At 44.0% G+C, this 14,169-nt stretch overlaps 1 protein-coding gene across 5 annotated transcripts in view; it reads right to left on the reverse strand.

Annotated features, from left to right (window-relative positions):
* Window positions 1–14,169, reverse strand: part of LOC141156681 (complement factor H-like) — a 742,328-nt gene that overhangs the window by 559,024 nt on the left and 169,135 nt on the right. For all 5 annotated transcript variants that reach the window (XM_073642926.1, XM_073642927.1, XM_073642924.1 and 2 more), the window contains exon 3: window positions 600–779. In XM_073642926.1, the coding sequence (XP_073499027.1) occupies window positions 600–779 (180 nt within the window). The remainder of the gene's footprint in view (window positions 1–599; window positions 780–14,169) is intronic.

Here is a 14,169-nt window from a genome sequence, read left to right on the forward strand (position 1 = left end):
GGACCGCACTCGGCAATGCAAGTCAATGAGTCTGTGGAAAAATCGGACCGTGCTCGGCAACACAAGTCAATGAGTCTGTAGAAAAAATCGGACCGCACTCAGATGACAGATTTTCACAAAATGACATTATACAGAAGGTGGAGAAACAATTTTTTCTTCTCTACAGCTCTGAGAAAATCGGATCACACTCTAATCAAACTCTGATTAGAGTATGATTAGCATAATCCGAATGATTTTCTTGAATGAGAGAAAAACGGTCTTGTGATCCGAGCCTAACTAAAACAGAGACCTCCTGATTATGTCAATGGAGGTGCTTGGCTGTTTCCATTATATTTTAGTAAATATGGCAACACACATGCAGACGATCTCTCCTTTGATATGAGTCTAATAGTGTTTAAGTTGAGAAGAATATATTTGAAGTGAAAATTAATGGATCTACTGTTGACAATATGGCTGCATGAAATTAAAAAATCAGTTTTTCTTAAATGAAAATAAACTGAACAATCAGATATAAATATTTAAAAGAATGTAAAAAATAAACAAAAAAAGACAACATTAAACCAATATATATCAAGTAAACTGATTGGAATTGTACTTACTTCTGCACACTGGTAAATTGATCCATTGTGTGTTCTCACATTGTGCTTCTCCTCTCAAAGCTCTATTCAGGGTGTAGCCAACATTACACACATAAGTAACTTTTTCCCCAGTGTAATAACGTTCTTTAACTTCACCAACTAAAGTGGAATTAGGATCCGTAGGTGGACGGTTACAAAATGCTGGTAAAATTAAAAATAAAATTCATTAGGTATATGTACATATAATGCATATTTGCAAATATTTGCTTTTGAAGTCCCATTTCAGTATTTTTTTATTGATTATTTCACCTCCTGTTTGCTATCTGTAATGCATATCCAGTGTATGCATTAAAATACTTACCTCTCGCAGGCTTCTGCCATCATGTAACCACAGTTCTTTGTCACCTGGTTATTCAGCGGCCCTCTAGTTCCTTCATTATGCCAGTTGTATAACACAGCTACCATCTGCCTGGTATAATGCAGATTCAGCTCCTGAGCCCGCTCTATTCATTCAAGAGGTTCTAAAGGTGAATGTACCAGTAAATTCAATGGCAGGAAGACTGACAATGGACTTTTATGCAGCCAATTATCAGTCATTTAATAGTCACAGTTGGCCTGTTCAAATGGATCCTAACACCTCATTCTTATGTCCATTTTTCACGTATGAGTGCTATCCGTATTTTTCACGGTTAACATTGTACCTATAAATTGCAGAGACATGAGTTTCAGATCAAAATCAATAATACAATTCTATGGGTCTGTGAAATAATTCGGACAGCATTCGGTTGCCATCCGAGTGTAGTCTGATTTTCACAGACTGTTAGATAGGAGAAAGTGGAGAAACATTTTTTTCATGTACGAGAAAAACTGATGACACTCAAACTAAACTGTGGTGAAACCCTTAAGAAGCTCTTACCAAAATCACTGATGAAATTAAGGTAAATTTCTCTAGTATATTCATCTGCTGGCGCCTGGGCTATAAAAATAAAGATTTTTTTTTTTAAAAAAATGGCGTGGGTTCCGCTGTATTTTTGATAACCAGCCAGGCAAAACTGACAGCTGCGGGCTGCAAGCCTCAGCTGTCAGCTTTAGCAAGGCTGGTTATCAAGAATAGAGGGCTCCCTATGCCATTTTTTTAATTATTTAAATAATCAAAAAAAAGACGTGGGGCCCCTCCCATTTTTGACAACCAGCCAAGCTAAAGCAGACAGCTGGGGGCTGGTAAGGGGCCATGGATATTGGCCCCCTAGCCTAAAAATAGCAGTCCACAGCCGCCCCTGAAGGGAGCATCTAATATCTATTGATATTGTTGTTTTTTATTTTTGCTTTCTTACAAAAGAAGAGGGCATCAGGAATTAGGTGTTAGGTGAGTATAACAGTGCTTGTTATTTTTAAATAAAAAAGTAAATGTGTGTGTGTTTTATTTCAAATAAAAGACTTTATTCTGGGTGTCTTTATTTACAATTTGACTATAGGATTAGTAATGGATAGATGTCTTATAGACGCCGCTCCTTTACTAACCTGTGGGATTGCTGTCACCTGATAATACAAATGTGACATCAAACGCACAAATATTACCCCACTCGCCACCGCCACAGGGCAATGGAAAGAGCCGGACAAAGAGCCAGAAATTGCGCATCTAATAGATGTGCCTTTTCTGGGGCCGCTATGGGCTGATATTTTTAGGCTGGGGGACCAATATCCATGGCCCCTCACCAGCTTGAGAATACCAGCCTCCAGCTGTCTGCTTTAGCTTGGCTGGTTGTCAAAAATGGGGGGATATCATGCCATTTTTTTTTAATTATTTATTTAAATAAAAAAATGGCATAGGTACCCCTCTAGTCTTGATAACCAACCTTGCTAAAGATGACAACTGAGGGTTGCAGCCTGTAGATGTCAGTTTTGCCTGGCTGGTTATCAAAAATACAGGGAATCTCACACCATTTTTTTTTTAATTTATTTATTTATAGCACAGGCACCGGCAGATGAATAGTCCTATCTGCCGCGACTCTTCACGCTGTTATCTGTGAGAGCAGGTGTAGGCTGATGAGTGTAATAGTCCCATCTGCCGACCCTTGTGACCAAAGGTAAACTTTTTACCTCTGGTCACAGCTGCTGGAGGGGAACCGATGCTTTCTGATCGGGGGTAATGATCAGAGGCAGTGTTTGCCGCACTGTCATGCACATGACAGCTCGGCAAACACCCGATGTTCAGGGCCTTATCCCCCCACTGTCATCTGACTGGTGGTATTAATCTTACCACCGATCAGAGCCGCCGGGGTTTCTCAAGCGGCATGCAGATGACAGCGCAAGGAACATGCGGTGTTAGGGGTGCCTTACCTGAACAGTAACACGGATTTCCAAGTGAAGTCTGAGTTTTAGATCCGTGCCCAAACAGTAGGTGTTCGGTACAGACCCCGAACTTTACTGTTCAGGTTCGCTCATCTCTAGTGGTGATGCAAATAAAGCTAGCAAAACTAAAATAATGTTGTTGCATCCTTATAATTAAGGATGTAGTTGTGTTTGTGTTTAGACTTAGCCAATCACATTTGAACTCATGTTAATTAGTAGCCAGTAGCTATTAGTTAAAGAGATACTGATTAACCCCATGTAAAATTTAGCCGTTCTAATTAGAGATGAGAGAACCTGTAGATTTTCGGGTTTGCCGGGTTCGACGAACATACAGTAAAAAGTTTGGTTCGGGTCCAAACTTGACCCTCGACACGAACCCAATAGAAATCAATGGGGACCCAAACTTCAGTGCTTTAAAATGACTGTAAAATGGTCATAGTAAGGGCTAGAGCGCTGCAAAAGGAAGCTAAATGAGAGTAAGAGCAGGACAATTGCGCTGCAAACAAATGTGAATAGGAAAATGACTTAAAGGGGTTCTGTCACCATAGCAATTATGGTATAATAGGAATTAAATGAATAACATAAAAATTTTAACAGTGCCCTCACAGAGACTGAGGCTAGCTACTTCCAGTCCAGTTAAAACTTTCACCCACAGAGTATGAAGCAGAAGACCCCTACATTAGCGGCTTACAAATTTCGCCCACAGAGCATGGGGCAAAGTACCCCTACATTAGCAATTTACAATTTTCACCCGCAGACCATGAGGCACAGTACACCTACATTAGCAGCTTACAAATTTCACCCACAGAGAATGGAGCAGAGTACCCCTACATTTTCAGTTTAGAAATTTCACCCACAGACCATGGGGCAGAGTACCCCTATATTAGCATCTTACAAATATCACCCACAGAGCCAAACTTTTATCTTTAGTCGCGTACAGTAGAGCAGCCACAGATGAAAAGCTCGTAGTTTAATTCTGTATACAGATAGCGGTCCGCCCCGAGGCTTGCTACTGCCAGTCCCAGCCACATTGCCTTGGGATGCCGCTCCAATGCTGTTGCCTTAGGGTCCTAGGGGTCCAAAGTGTTTCCTTTGAAAAAATTATTGTTTAAAGCAGGCAACCATGCATGAATACTTCAGCAAGGGATAATGAAATTGTACTCCATTTCTAGTTTTTTTTTTCAAACTGGGGCCATGATTAAGAGGGGACCCGGTTGAACACAAAGTAAAGGAACTGGACGCACTCTCGGCCATCCAATTTCAAACCACCTACAGGTGAAGTTGCAGAGTACACACGTGTAATGGAGAATTAGATTTCTATTCCAGAAAGGCAACCTGATAAATGTGTACCACATCCAAGAACGGCAGCAGACAAGCAAATTAACCACTTCTCAACTGAGTCAGCAGCTGATATTGCGAGGCAGACTAGTCATCTGTGAAAATTTAGAGGCTCTGTAATTGGAAAGAGTAGTTAAATCTTTTAATTGAGCTGACACAAAGGTAGAGCAAAAATTATTTTTTATAGACACGCTGTTTGTACAGACAGACTACACAGAGGCTTTTGGGCACAGTAGCCCAACAGAAGCTAATAACAAATTTCTCCCACAGAGCATGTTTCTACACTTACCCTGCAGAAGCTGATGACAAATTTCAGCCACAGAGAATGGGGAACATTACCCCCACAGATCCAAAATGTCTGCTCCAGTAGCATACATTCCAAATGCCACCGATGAAAAGCTTGTAATATGATCTTGGATCAAGCTGGTGGTTTGGCTACCGGCAGTCCAATTAAAAATTTCCCCCACAGAAGCTATTAACAAATTTCACACCCACACAGTGGCCCACAGTACCCCCACAGACAGGGTTGCATGGTACACACAGCAGCTTAAAGGCACATTACTCACACAGATATGGGTTAAAGAATATACACAGCATCTTTTGGCAAACTACTCCCACAAAATTTGGTTAAAGAATAAACACAGCTGCTTTTGGCACAGTACTCCCACAGATATGGGTTAAAAAATACAGGGGCTTTTGACAAAGTAATCTCAGAGATATGGGTTAAAGAATACACACAGCGGCTTTTGGCAAAGTACTCTCACAGATATGGGTTAAAGAATACACACAGTGGTTTTTGGCAAATTACTCCCACAGATATGGGTTAAAGAATACTCACAGTGTCTTTTGGCAAAGTACTCCCACAGATATGGGTTAAAGAATACACACAGCGGCTTTTGGCACAGTACTATAACACACATGGTTGCCTAAGTGTAGAAAAATATGTTTACACACACATCACTCCCACCATCTCAGTTGAAAATTATAAAAACTTTTGGTTACCCAAGATATTATCACAGACATGGTTGCAGAGTACACATAGAGAGTATTTTTGTAAAACTGCGCACACGCAATACCTAATACTGTCCCTCATTAAATCTGCGTCCTGTCCCTATGCAAAGCAGAGTAGAAATAAAATATAAGAATCTTGATCCAGAAGGAATGGATCCAAGTGGAGAAGTAGGTGGACGTGGCGGTATAGGTGGAAGAAGTGGAGGAGGAGGTAGTAAACACAGTTTTTTCTTTTGGGGGGAGGAGGCCCCCAAATGAAGGGAACAGCAAATAGAGTTGAAGACTGGCTGGGTGTGGCTGATATACTTGTCTAGTCATCCAAAGGTATGGACAAGTCCTGTGGGATCCACGCCTAGTTCATTTTAAGGAATGTTTGCTTCCCTACGCTGGATGTGGACAGGTGGATGCGTCTGTCTGTCATGACACCGTAGCCGTGCTAAGCACACATTCTGACAGTACACTTGCTGCAGGACACGCCAGCATCTCCAAAGCATAAAGGGCAAGCTCACACCATGTGTCTATTTTAGAGACAGAGTAGTTAAATGGGGCAGACCCATCTTTTAGTACGTGGAGACATGTGGACACATTCTCTTCCACCATGTTGTTGTAATGCTGACACCACCATCTTATACGGACTGTATCAGATGATGGTGCCGGATGTTGTGGCATGCTCATAATGTTTTGCCACATTTTGGACATACTAACCCTGCCTTCCGAGGTGCTGGCAGTACCCCAGCCACGTTGGCGACTTCCTCCTTTGCCTCAGCCTTGTTATTTCATTGAGCTGTCAGGTGGGAAAGCAATTAATAGTTTTTCTACAAGCATGTGCTTGTATTCAGGCATTTTGTGATCCTTCTCCTTTGATGGAAGTAATGATGGTATGTTGTCCTTGTAGCGGGGATCCATCAGGGTGGTCACTCAGTAATCTGCACTGGTAACAATACGGGCAACTCGGCGGTCATTCTGCAGGCACTGCAGCATGTATTGGCTCATGTGTGCCAGGCTGCCCAGAGAAAATGACAAGCTGTCCATGGTGGGAGATATATCATCTCGGTACTCTGTATCCCCTCAGCCACACTCCTGGGCTGCTATGAGAGTTCACCCATAATTGCACCCCACCAGGCCAGGCTTGAGGATTACCGGCACCAACAATTCATCTTTCTGCTATGTGATCCCAGTCTATAGCTCCTGCGCATTGTGGGATTTTCCCCACAAACAGAAGAGTTTAAGAACAGTCTGCTGTCGTTTCCCCCTGACTGTGCACAAGTTGGTGGTGCAGGTCTTCCTGTGACCTAATGAGGAGGCGGTGGAGTAAGAAGAGTAGGTGGAGGATGCAACCTGAACCAATAAACATCCAGCAATACTAGGTGGTGGTAGGGCATGAGCTAACTGTCTTCTGCCTCTGCCATAGCCGCCACTATACCAAGTGGCAGTTAGGGAGATATAACATCCTTGGCCATGCTTACTGGTCCATGCATTTGTGGTTATATGGACCTTGCCTCTGATGGAATTGTGCAGTGCTCATTTGATTTGGCCCTCAACATGTTTGTGCAGGACAGGGATGGCCTGCCTGGAAAAGTAGTGGTGCCTGGGAACAACGTACTGCGGGACAGCCACTGATATCAGTTTTTTAAAACTGTCAATCTCCCCCAGCCAGAATGGCATTTCAAAGTCCAGTCATTTGGAAATGCTGTCATTTAGGACCATGGCTCGTGGGTGGCTAGGTTGGTATCTCCTCTTTCTCTCAAGGATTTGGATGATGGAAAGCTGAACACTTCCATGTGACAGTGTGGAGATGCTCGGTGACACTGGTGGTGGTGATGGTGATGCTGTCGCATCCTCTTTTTGCGGGGAGATAGGTGGCCTTGTTGGTCATCAGTGGGAGGAAGAGGCTGAGACCACAGCAGAAGAGGGAACAGGAGGAGGCTCAGATCGGTCATGCTTTTTAAGTTGTGTATTCCACTGCATCTCGTGCATGGAATTCAGATGCCTCGTCATACAGGTGGTGCTCAGGTTCAGAACATTTATACCTCGCTTTAAGGTCTGACGGCACAGAGTGCAAACCAACTGTCACTTGACTTGTTGGCAGCACATTCCCTGAAGAAATGCCACACCAGGGATCTCTTTTGAGCTGTCTTTAGTGTGCTTATATCAGCAGCGAGGTGGACAGTAGCAGCCGATTTACTGGCTAGGGGCTGCCACTGTGCCTTTGTTCCCTGCTCCCTCTTCTTCTATGATGTTGTAGCAGCATAGCAACCTCCTCTTCCTATGAACTGCACATGTCACTAGGATGATCTTTGCTCCATGTGGGGTCTCATACGTCCTCATCCCCCGCATCATCTTCCATCAACTCCTCAACCCTGCCTTCCTTACCATTCTGCACACTGCATAAAGATGCTGCATTTAGTAACTGAGTTTCTTCATCATCTGACATGTGCTGCGGTGGTCCTCTAACCATGTGCATTAGCCCTCCCATCATCCAACCTAAAAAGTGGATGGGCATCAGTACACTCTGTCTCTTCCACTCCTGGAGCAGGGGCAGGTGGATGGGCCATGGAAATCCAGCCAGTGGAGTCATCAAAAATCAGAAGAGACTGTTGCATGACTTGGGGCTCGGACTGCTTGGGAGATTTGCAATGGGGTGAGGTGGAAGACGGATGACTATGGTCCTTAGGTGGCAACTGTGTATTTTCTGCACTGAACCGGGTGGAAGATAATGCAAAGGAAATGGAGTCGCTCTCAGCCATCCAATCTAACACCTTTTCAACATCTTGTGGCCTCACTATTCATGCAGCGGTATTCCGGCCTACGAACGGACGCATAATGTCCTTTTGTCTGCATGCACCGGAGGAAGGTGTTGTATTTGGGCATGTAGCAGGTACAGAACTGTAGTAGTGGTGGAGGTGATAGTCTGCCCCTGATACTAAAAAGGGTTAAAAGTTCGTTCCTGAAGTTAGAACCCTCTGGGGATGTAGTTTGGCATGGGTAGGCTTAACCCTAACAGCCAGCCCAGTAGAGGGAGGGGGAACCGAGTGCTAGTGTCAAGTGCAGGAAGTGAGCACAGTCAGTAGTTGTGCAGTACAGCAGAAACCAGCAGACTCTGTAAGGGCTGCTAGGGTAGACGTGGGCCTAGAATCCCGGACAGTGGGTCAACAAAGAATCCCTCTGCAAGAGTCTCCCTTAGCCGGCCTGGGAACCTCGAGATTGTCACCAGGGGCTGGGGGCACATTCTCTCTGTGAGGCTGCATAAGAAGTTAGGACTCAAGTACTCATAGGCGGAGTGAAATGGGATCCAGATATACTGTCATTGGTGAGGAAGAAGCTCTAGGCCTAGAGAAGAAAACAACAGAGAAGCTTCACCTAAATCGGGAACCAGGCCTGAAGTTGTATCGGGTACCTGTGGGAAAGATGACAACCTGTTAGGCCTTATCCTTTGTACCTGCCTGTAAATGCTGTAAATACTGCCAGTTACCAAGTAAAGCTCTGGCTGTTTTTATGAACTCTGTATCCTCTGAATGTATTGCTGCCCTTGTTCCAGAAGAGGAATCCCTGGAGTCAGAAGAGGCAGGCTGGCCAGAAGTACTGTAGGTGGGAAGCACCACATATACAGCAGCATACCTGAGCAAGGACAGACTTTGTCTGTAGGGTGCCTAAGTGAGCATGGGCTACAGGTTGCCCATGACTACCTCATTTGGGCACCTTACAGAATGACCACATCCTCTCCCTGCATCAGCTACACCACCACAACCATCAGAAGCTACACCAGCACCACCATGGCCATGGCCACATCCCTTATTTGATGCTCTCCTCAATTTTTGAAGTTTATTTTCTAAACACTACTCGGAAAGATGTGGCAGAGGAGTAGATTTATTTATTTGCAACAGTACTAGAAAAAATTCAACAGTTCTGAGAAATTATTTCTTTGACCTAGAAATGGCAACTAGATGGCTGATGCAAATTATTTATTGCCCATCCTAATAAAAAACACACACCAGTCCAGAAAAAATCCTTTTGTGGCCTAGAAATGGCAACAGGATGGCTGATGCTATATATTGATTTGCAAAACTACTAGAGAACACACAGAGGTCCTGAAAAATTATTTCTTTGGCCCACTATTGGCAATGAGATGGCTGATGCCAATTATGTATTATTCAGACTATTAGAAAACACACACCACTCCAGATAAATTATTTTTTGAACCTAGAAATGGCAGCTAGACAGCTTATGCCAATTATTTATTTCCCAGACTAATAAAACCACACACCAGTACAGATAAATTCTTTTTGGGGCCTAGAAATGGCAACAAGATGGCTGATGCGATAAATTGATTAGCAAAACTACTAGAAAACACACAGTGGTCCTGGAAAATTATTTCTTGGGCCTCCTAATGGCAAAGAGATGGCTGACTCAAATATTTATTTCTAAGACTGCTAGAAAACACACAGCGGTTTCAATGAACAGAACTCCAACAGGCGTGGGGTTGCAGCGTCCACACAACAGCTTAAAGGACAGTACTCACACAGATATGGGTGTTTAAGTGGCTTAAGACTTAAAGGACAGTACTTCCACAAGCAGGGGGGTGCAGAGTAAAAACAGCTGCTTAAAGGACAGTACTTCCACATGCATGGGGGTGCAGAGTACACACAGGGGTTTTTAGCACAGTACTACCACTTATATGGGTTGCAGCGTACACAAAGCATTTTTTGGCAGCGCGCACAGTCACTATCTGTCTCTCACTCCAGCTGTGTCCTATCCCAAAACTAATGAGAGCATAATTGGGGCGGCACTCATTTTCCGGGCTGAGCCGGCCAATCACAGCCATGCCAATATTTGGCATGGCTGTGATGGCTCTATAAGTACCCACAGTCTAAAAGCTTGTTGATTGGCTGCGCTGCAGCCCTTCAACAAGCTTTATTAGTCAGGAAACAGGACATACAGTAAAAAGCCCGTGTTCGGGGATAGGTACCGGTACAAACCCCAAACTTTCCTGTTTGGGTTCGCTTATCCCTAGTTCTAATAGAATTTTCCTGACTTTTTTTAGTTGCATGTTACTGCGAAAGCCATGTTGTAAGAGAATGAGAAGTCCTAATATTCTGAACAGCCATGTTAAACCTTGCAGCCATCGTGTGCAAAGTTTGAGCTAATTAATTTTTGTGGCTAATGAGATGTGTTACGCTCACGCCTGGGCTGACTGGCATGAGCATGGTTAGTGATCCCACTGGACCATGAACCGAGGACTGCTGCTCATGATTAAGTATCAGCTCGGTCTCACCTAGGTCGCACGGCGGCTCAGACGACTCCGTGAACCAGGGAGGAACTGAGCAGAGGGACCAGGTGCTACTCCAGGTCAGATCCCGGTCACAGCTGTTGACCCACACCAAGGAATGTAGGAACGGGCAGGCACGGCTGGTGTGCAGATAGGCGGGTACTGGCAGGCACAGCTGGTATGCAGACAGGTGGGTACTGGTAGTCACGGCTGGTATGCAGTCTGGTATGCAGACTTGCGGGTACTGGCAGGCATGGCTGGAATGCAGACTGGCAGATACTGGCAGGTATGAACCCAGGCTGGATAGGGACCAGTACAAACTGGGATACAGGAACAGAGCCACGGGTGTGGTGGACAAGCAGAGCAGAACCGCAGGCGCGAAGGACAAGCAGAGCAGAGCGAAACCGCAGGTGCGGTGAACAAGCAGAGCGAAACCGAAGATGCGGTGAACAAGCAGAGCAGAGCGCAACCGCAGGTGCAGTGAACAAGAAGAGCAGAGCGATACTGCAGGTGCGGTGAACAAAAAACCAGACAATGTGAACTGAGGTCTAAGATGGCAGACATACAAGAAACAGAGGCATGTTCACACTAGCAAAAAAGAAAAAAAAAAAAGAAGCAAGACAAAAATATACTCATACCCTACCATAATTATATATAAATGTAAAGCAAAGTTGCATAATAAATATAGGGTACTTAGTGAACTATTTTTGATCAAAAAAAGTATACAAGCCGTCCCACCAGCGGCAAGGTGACCCTAAATTGGGACGGTACCTATACTGCCTATATTAAAAACCTTACTGTATATCAAAGTTGAAGTAATGCATATAAAAGGGTAGACAAATAGGACCGGGTCCCAACTCCAGACCACCTAGGCCCGTGGTAAGCTACATATATACCAATCAGCTCAACAAAGGGCATGCCACACCCTTAAATTGCACAGAATGCAAACAAGTCAAAAAACCAGACAATGTGAACTGAGGTGTAAGATGGCAGACATACAAGAAACAGAGGCATGTTCACACTAGCAAAAAAGAAAAAAAAAGAAGCAAGACAAAAATATATCTCATACCCTACCATAATTATATATAAATGTAAAGCAAAGTTGCATAATAAATATAGGGTACTTAGTGAACTATTTTTGATCAAAAAAAGTATACAAGCCGTCCCACCAGCGGCAAGGTGACCCTAAATTGGGACGGTACCTATACTGCCTATATTAAAAACCTTACTGTATATCAAAGTTGAAGTAATGCATATAAAAGGGTAGACAAATAGGACCGGGTCCCAACTCCAGACCACCTAGGCCCGTGGTAAGCTACATATATACCAATCAGCTCAACAAAGGGCATGCCACACCCTTAAATTGCACAGAATGCAAACAAGTCAAAAAACCAGACAATGTGAACTGAGGTCTAAGATGGCAGACATACAAGAAACAGAGGCATGTTCACACTAGCAAAAAAGAAAAAAAAGAAGCAAGACAAAAATATATCTCATACCCTACCATAATTATGCGGTGAACAAGCAGAGCGAAACCGCAGGTTTGATGAATAAGCAGAGCAGAGCGAAACCGCAGGTACAGCGGATAAGCAGAGCAGAGCGAAACCGCAGATGCGGTGGACAAGCAGAGCAGAGTGAAACCGCAGATGCGGTGGGCAAGCAGAGCAGAGTGAAACCGCAGGTGCAGTGGACAAGCAGAGCAGAACAGAGCAGAAGGTGCAGGCGGACAGGACAGGGCTCTGTTCACATGGAACTGACTGGAAAATACAGGAAGATAGTTAGAACACAGTAGGTAGATATGGAGGCAGGGAAATGGGACAAGCAGAACCAGATACACACAAGGTACTTACAATGAAGTAGCGAGTGGACACAAAACTCACAAACAGAAGTACAGAGACAACGAGTTGGAGTTAGGTGCAGGTTCAGACACTGCAGGAAAAGGGAACGTTCGGACATAGAGACAAACAGGTAATGGGCTAGGATACAGTTCAGACAGGAACTGAACCAGGAACAAGATACAGGAACGAGACTGGGAACTCACCCCCGAGGGTGGCGGAGACAGACTAGAAGTCCCAGATACAGGTAAAGGGCCTTGGTATACAGCCCCCAGGGTGGCGGAACAGACTAGAAGTCACAGGTACAGGTAACAGGCCTGGGTATACAGCCCCCAGGGTGGCAGAAACAGACAATTTACAGGACAGGACCTGGCAACTCAGTTGCAAGGAACACACTGAAGGAAAGTGTTGCTCAGGCATCTCCTAATTGGTGGAGGGGGTTTAAGTATCCAGTGACTCACAGCAATAGGCTGTGGAGGCATTAGGAGTGCGCACACAGTAACTATAAGAATCAGGCAATAACTGTGCCGCCACCCTAAGCAATCAGACAAGAGACACAGCAGGTACTGGAGCAAAGTGTGCAGCCTGGCCTGATAGTTAAGATGGCGGTATTGCATGGTGGGAGGTGGTAAGCCATGCCAGCACGCTGCCAGTGATGTTACAAGATGCAATTCTAAGATCCATAAAATGTCAGCACCATTAGCAGCTATGGTTAGTATACACAAATGTTAACTGGAGCAGCTGCAGGGCAATGTGAGAGTAGATAAGTGGTGTTATATGTTAACAAATAAGTGGTGTTATATGGTAGTAAATAGTGTCGTTTTAATTGTGGACAATACAGTTGTCACTATGTTGAGAATTATAGGAAAAACAACATGACCTAAGAGGAACATTGAGATTCATGGATTGTAATGGAGTTTGGTGTAATACTCATAAATATTGTCATGTTGTATTACCAACATGGACGGAATTTAAAAACATAATCTTGAAGCATTGGGATGTCCTCTCCACTGACCCAATTCTCAAACGAATCCTACCTGACTCACCACAGATTATTGCTAAACGCTCTCGTAATTTAAATGACATTCTGGTCCATAGCCATTATGAACCAAAGGCCCAGAAGACATCTAAATACAAAAATGGCTTTTTTCCTTGCGGTCTATGCAAGGCTTGTGGCAATTTAATCAAAACAACAAACTTCAGAAACCATGATGGGTCTCGGACATTTGAAATTCGCCACCATATCACCTGTGCATCCAAGGGTGTCATCTATCTGGCCGAATGTCCCTGCAATAAAATCTAAGTTGGACTGACCAGTAGAGAACTCAAGGTAAGGACTCGTGAGCACTGCTTAGACATTGAGAAAGCCAAAACTAACACTAATGACTCCCTTCTTAAAACAATCCCCAAACATTTTAAGAGGTATCACAACTGTAATCCTCATTTATTAAAAATTAGGGGCATTAACGTAGTCACTATGGGCATTAGAGGGGGTGATTTACACAAAAGATTAGCAAAAACCGAAAGTAGATGGATATATCGGTTGGGTTCTCTGGCCCCTCAAGGCTTGAATGAGAGTTTTGGATTTGGGGTCTTCCTGTGAGTTATATGAGTTATTTGAGATATATGAGATTTGAAACCGTATATTTGATGTGTGTTGTTTGTCTTGATTTTAATTTTTATTTTTTAATCTTTAGTATTTGGTACCTGGGGTTTAGCAAATATGGATGGAGATGAGACTGTGATGCGCAGATGCCAACCATTGTTGATGTACGAAACGATGAAGAAT

Source organism: Phyllobates terribilis, unplaced genomic scaffold (assembly GCF_046119375.1).
Source record: "Phyllobates terribilis strain yellow unplaced genomic scaffold, ASM4611937v1 Scaffold_8__6_contigs__length_399053987, whole genome shotgun sequence".
NCBI classification, from domain to species: Eukaryota; Metazoa; Chordata; class Amphibia; order Anura; family Dendrobatidae; genus Phyllobates; species Phyllobates terribilis.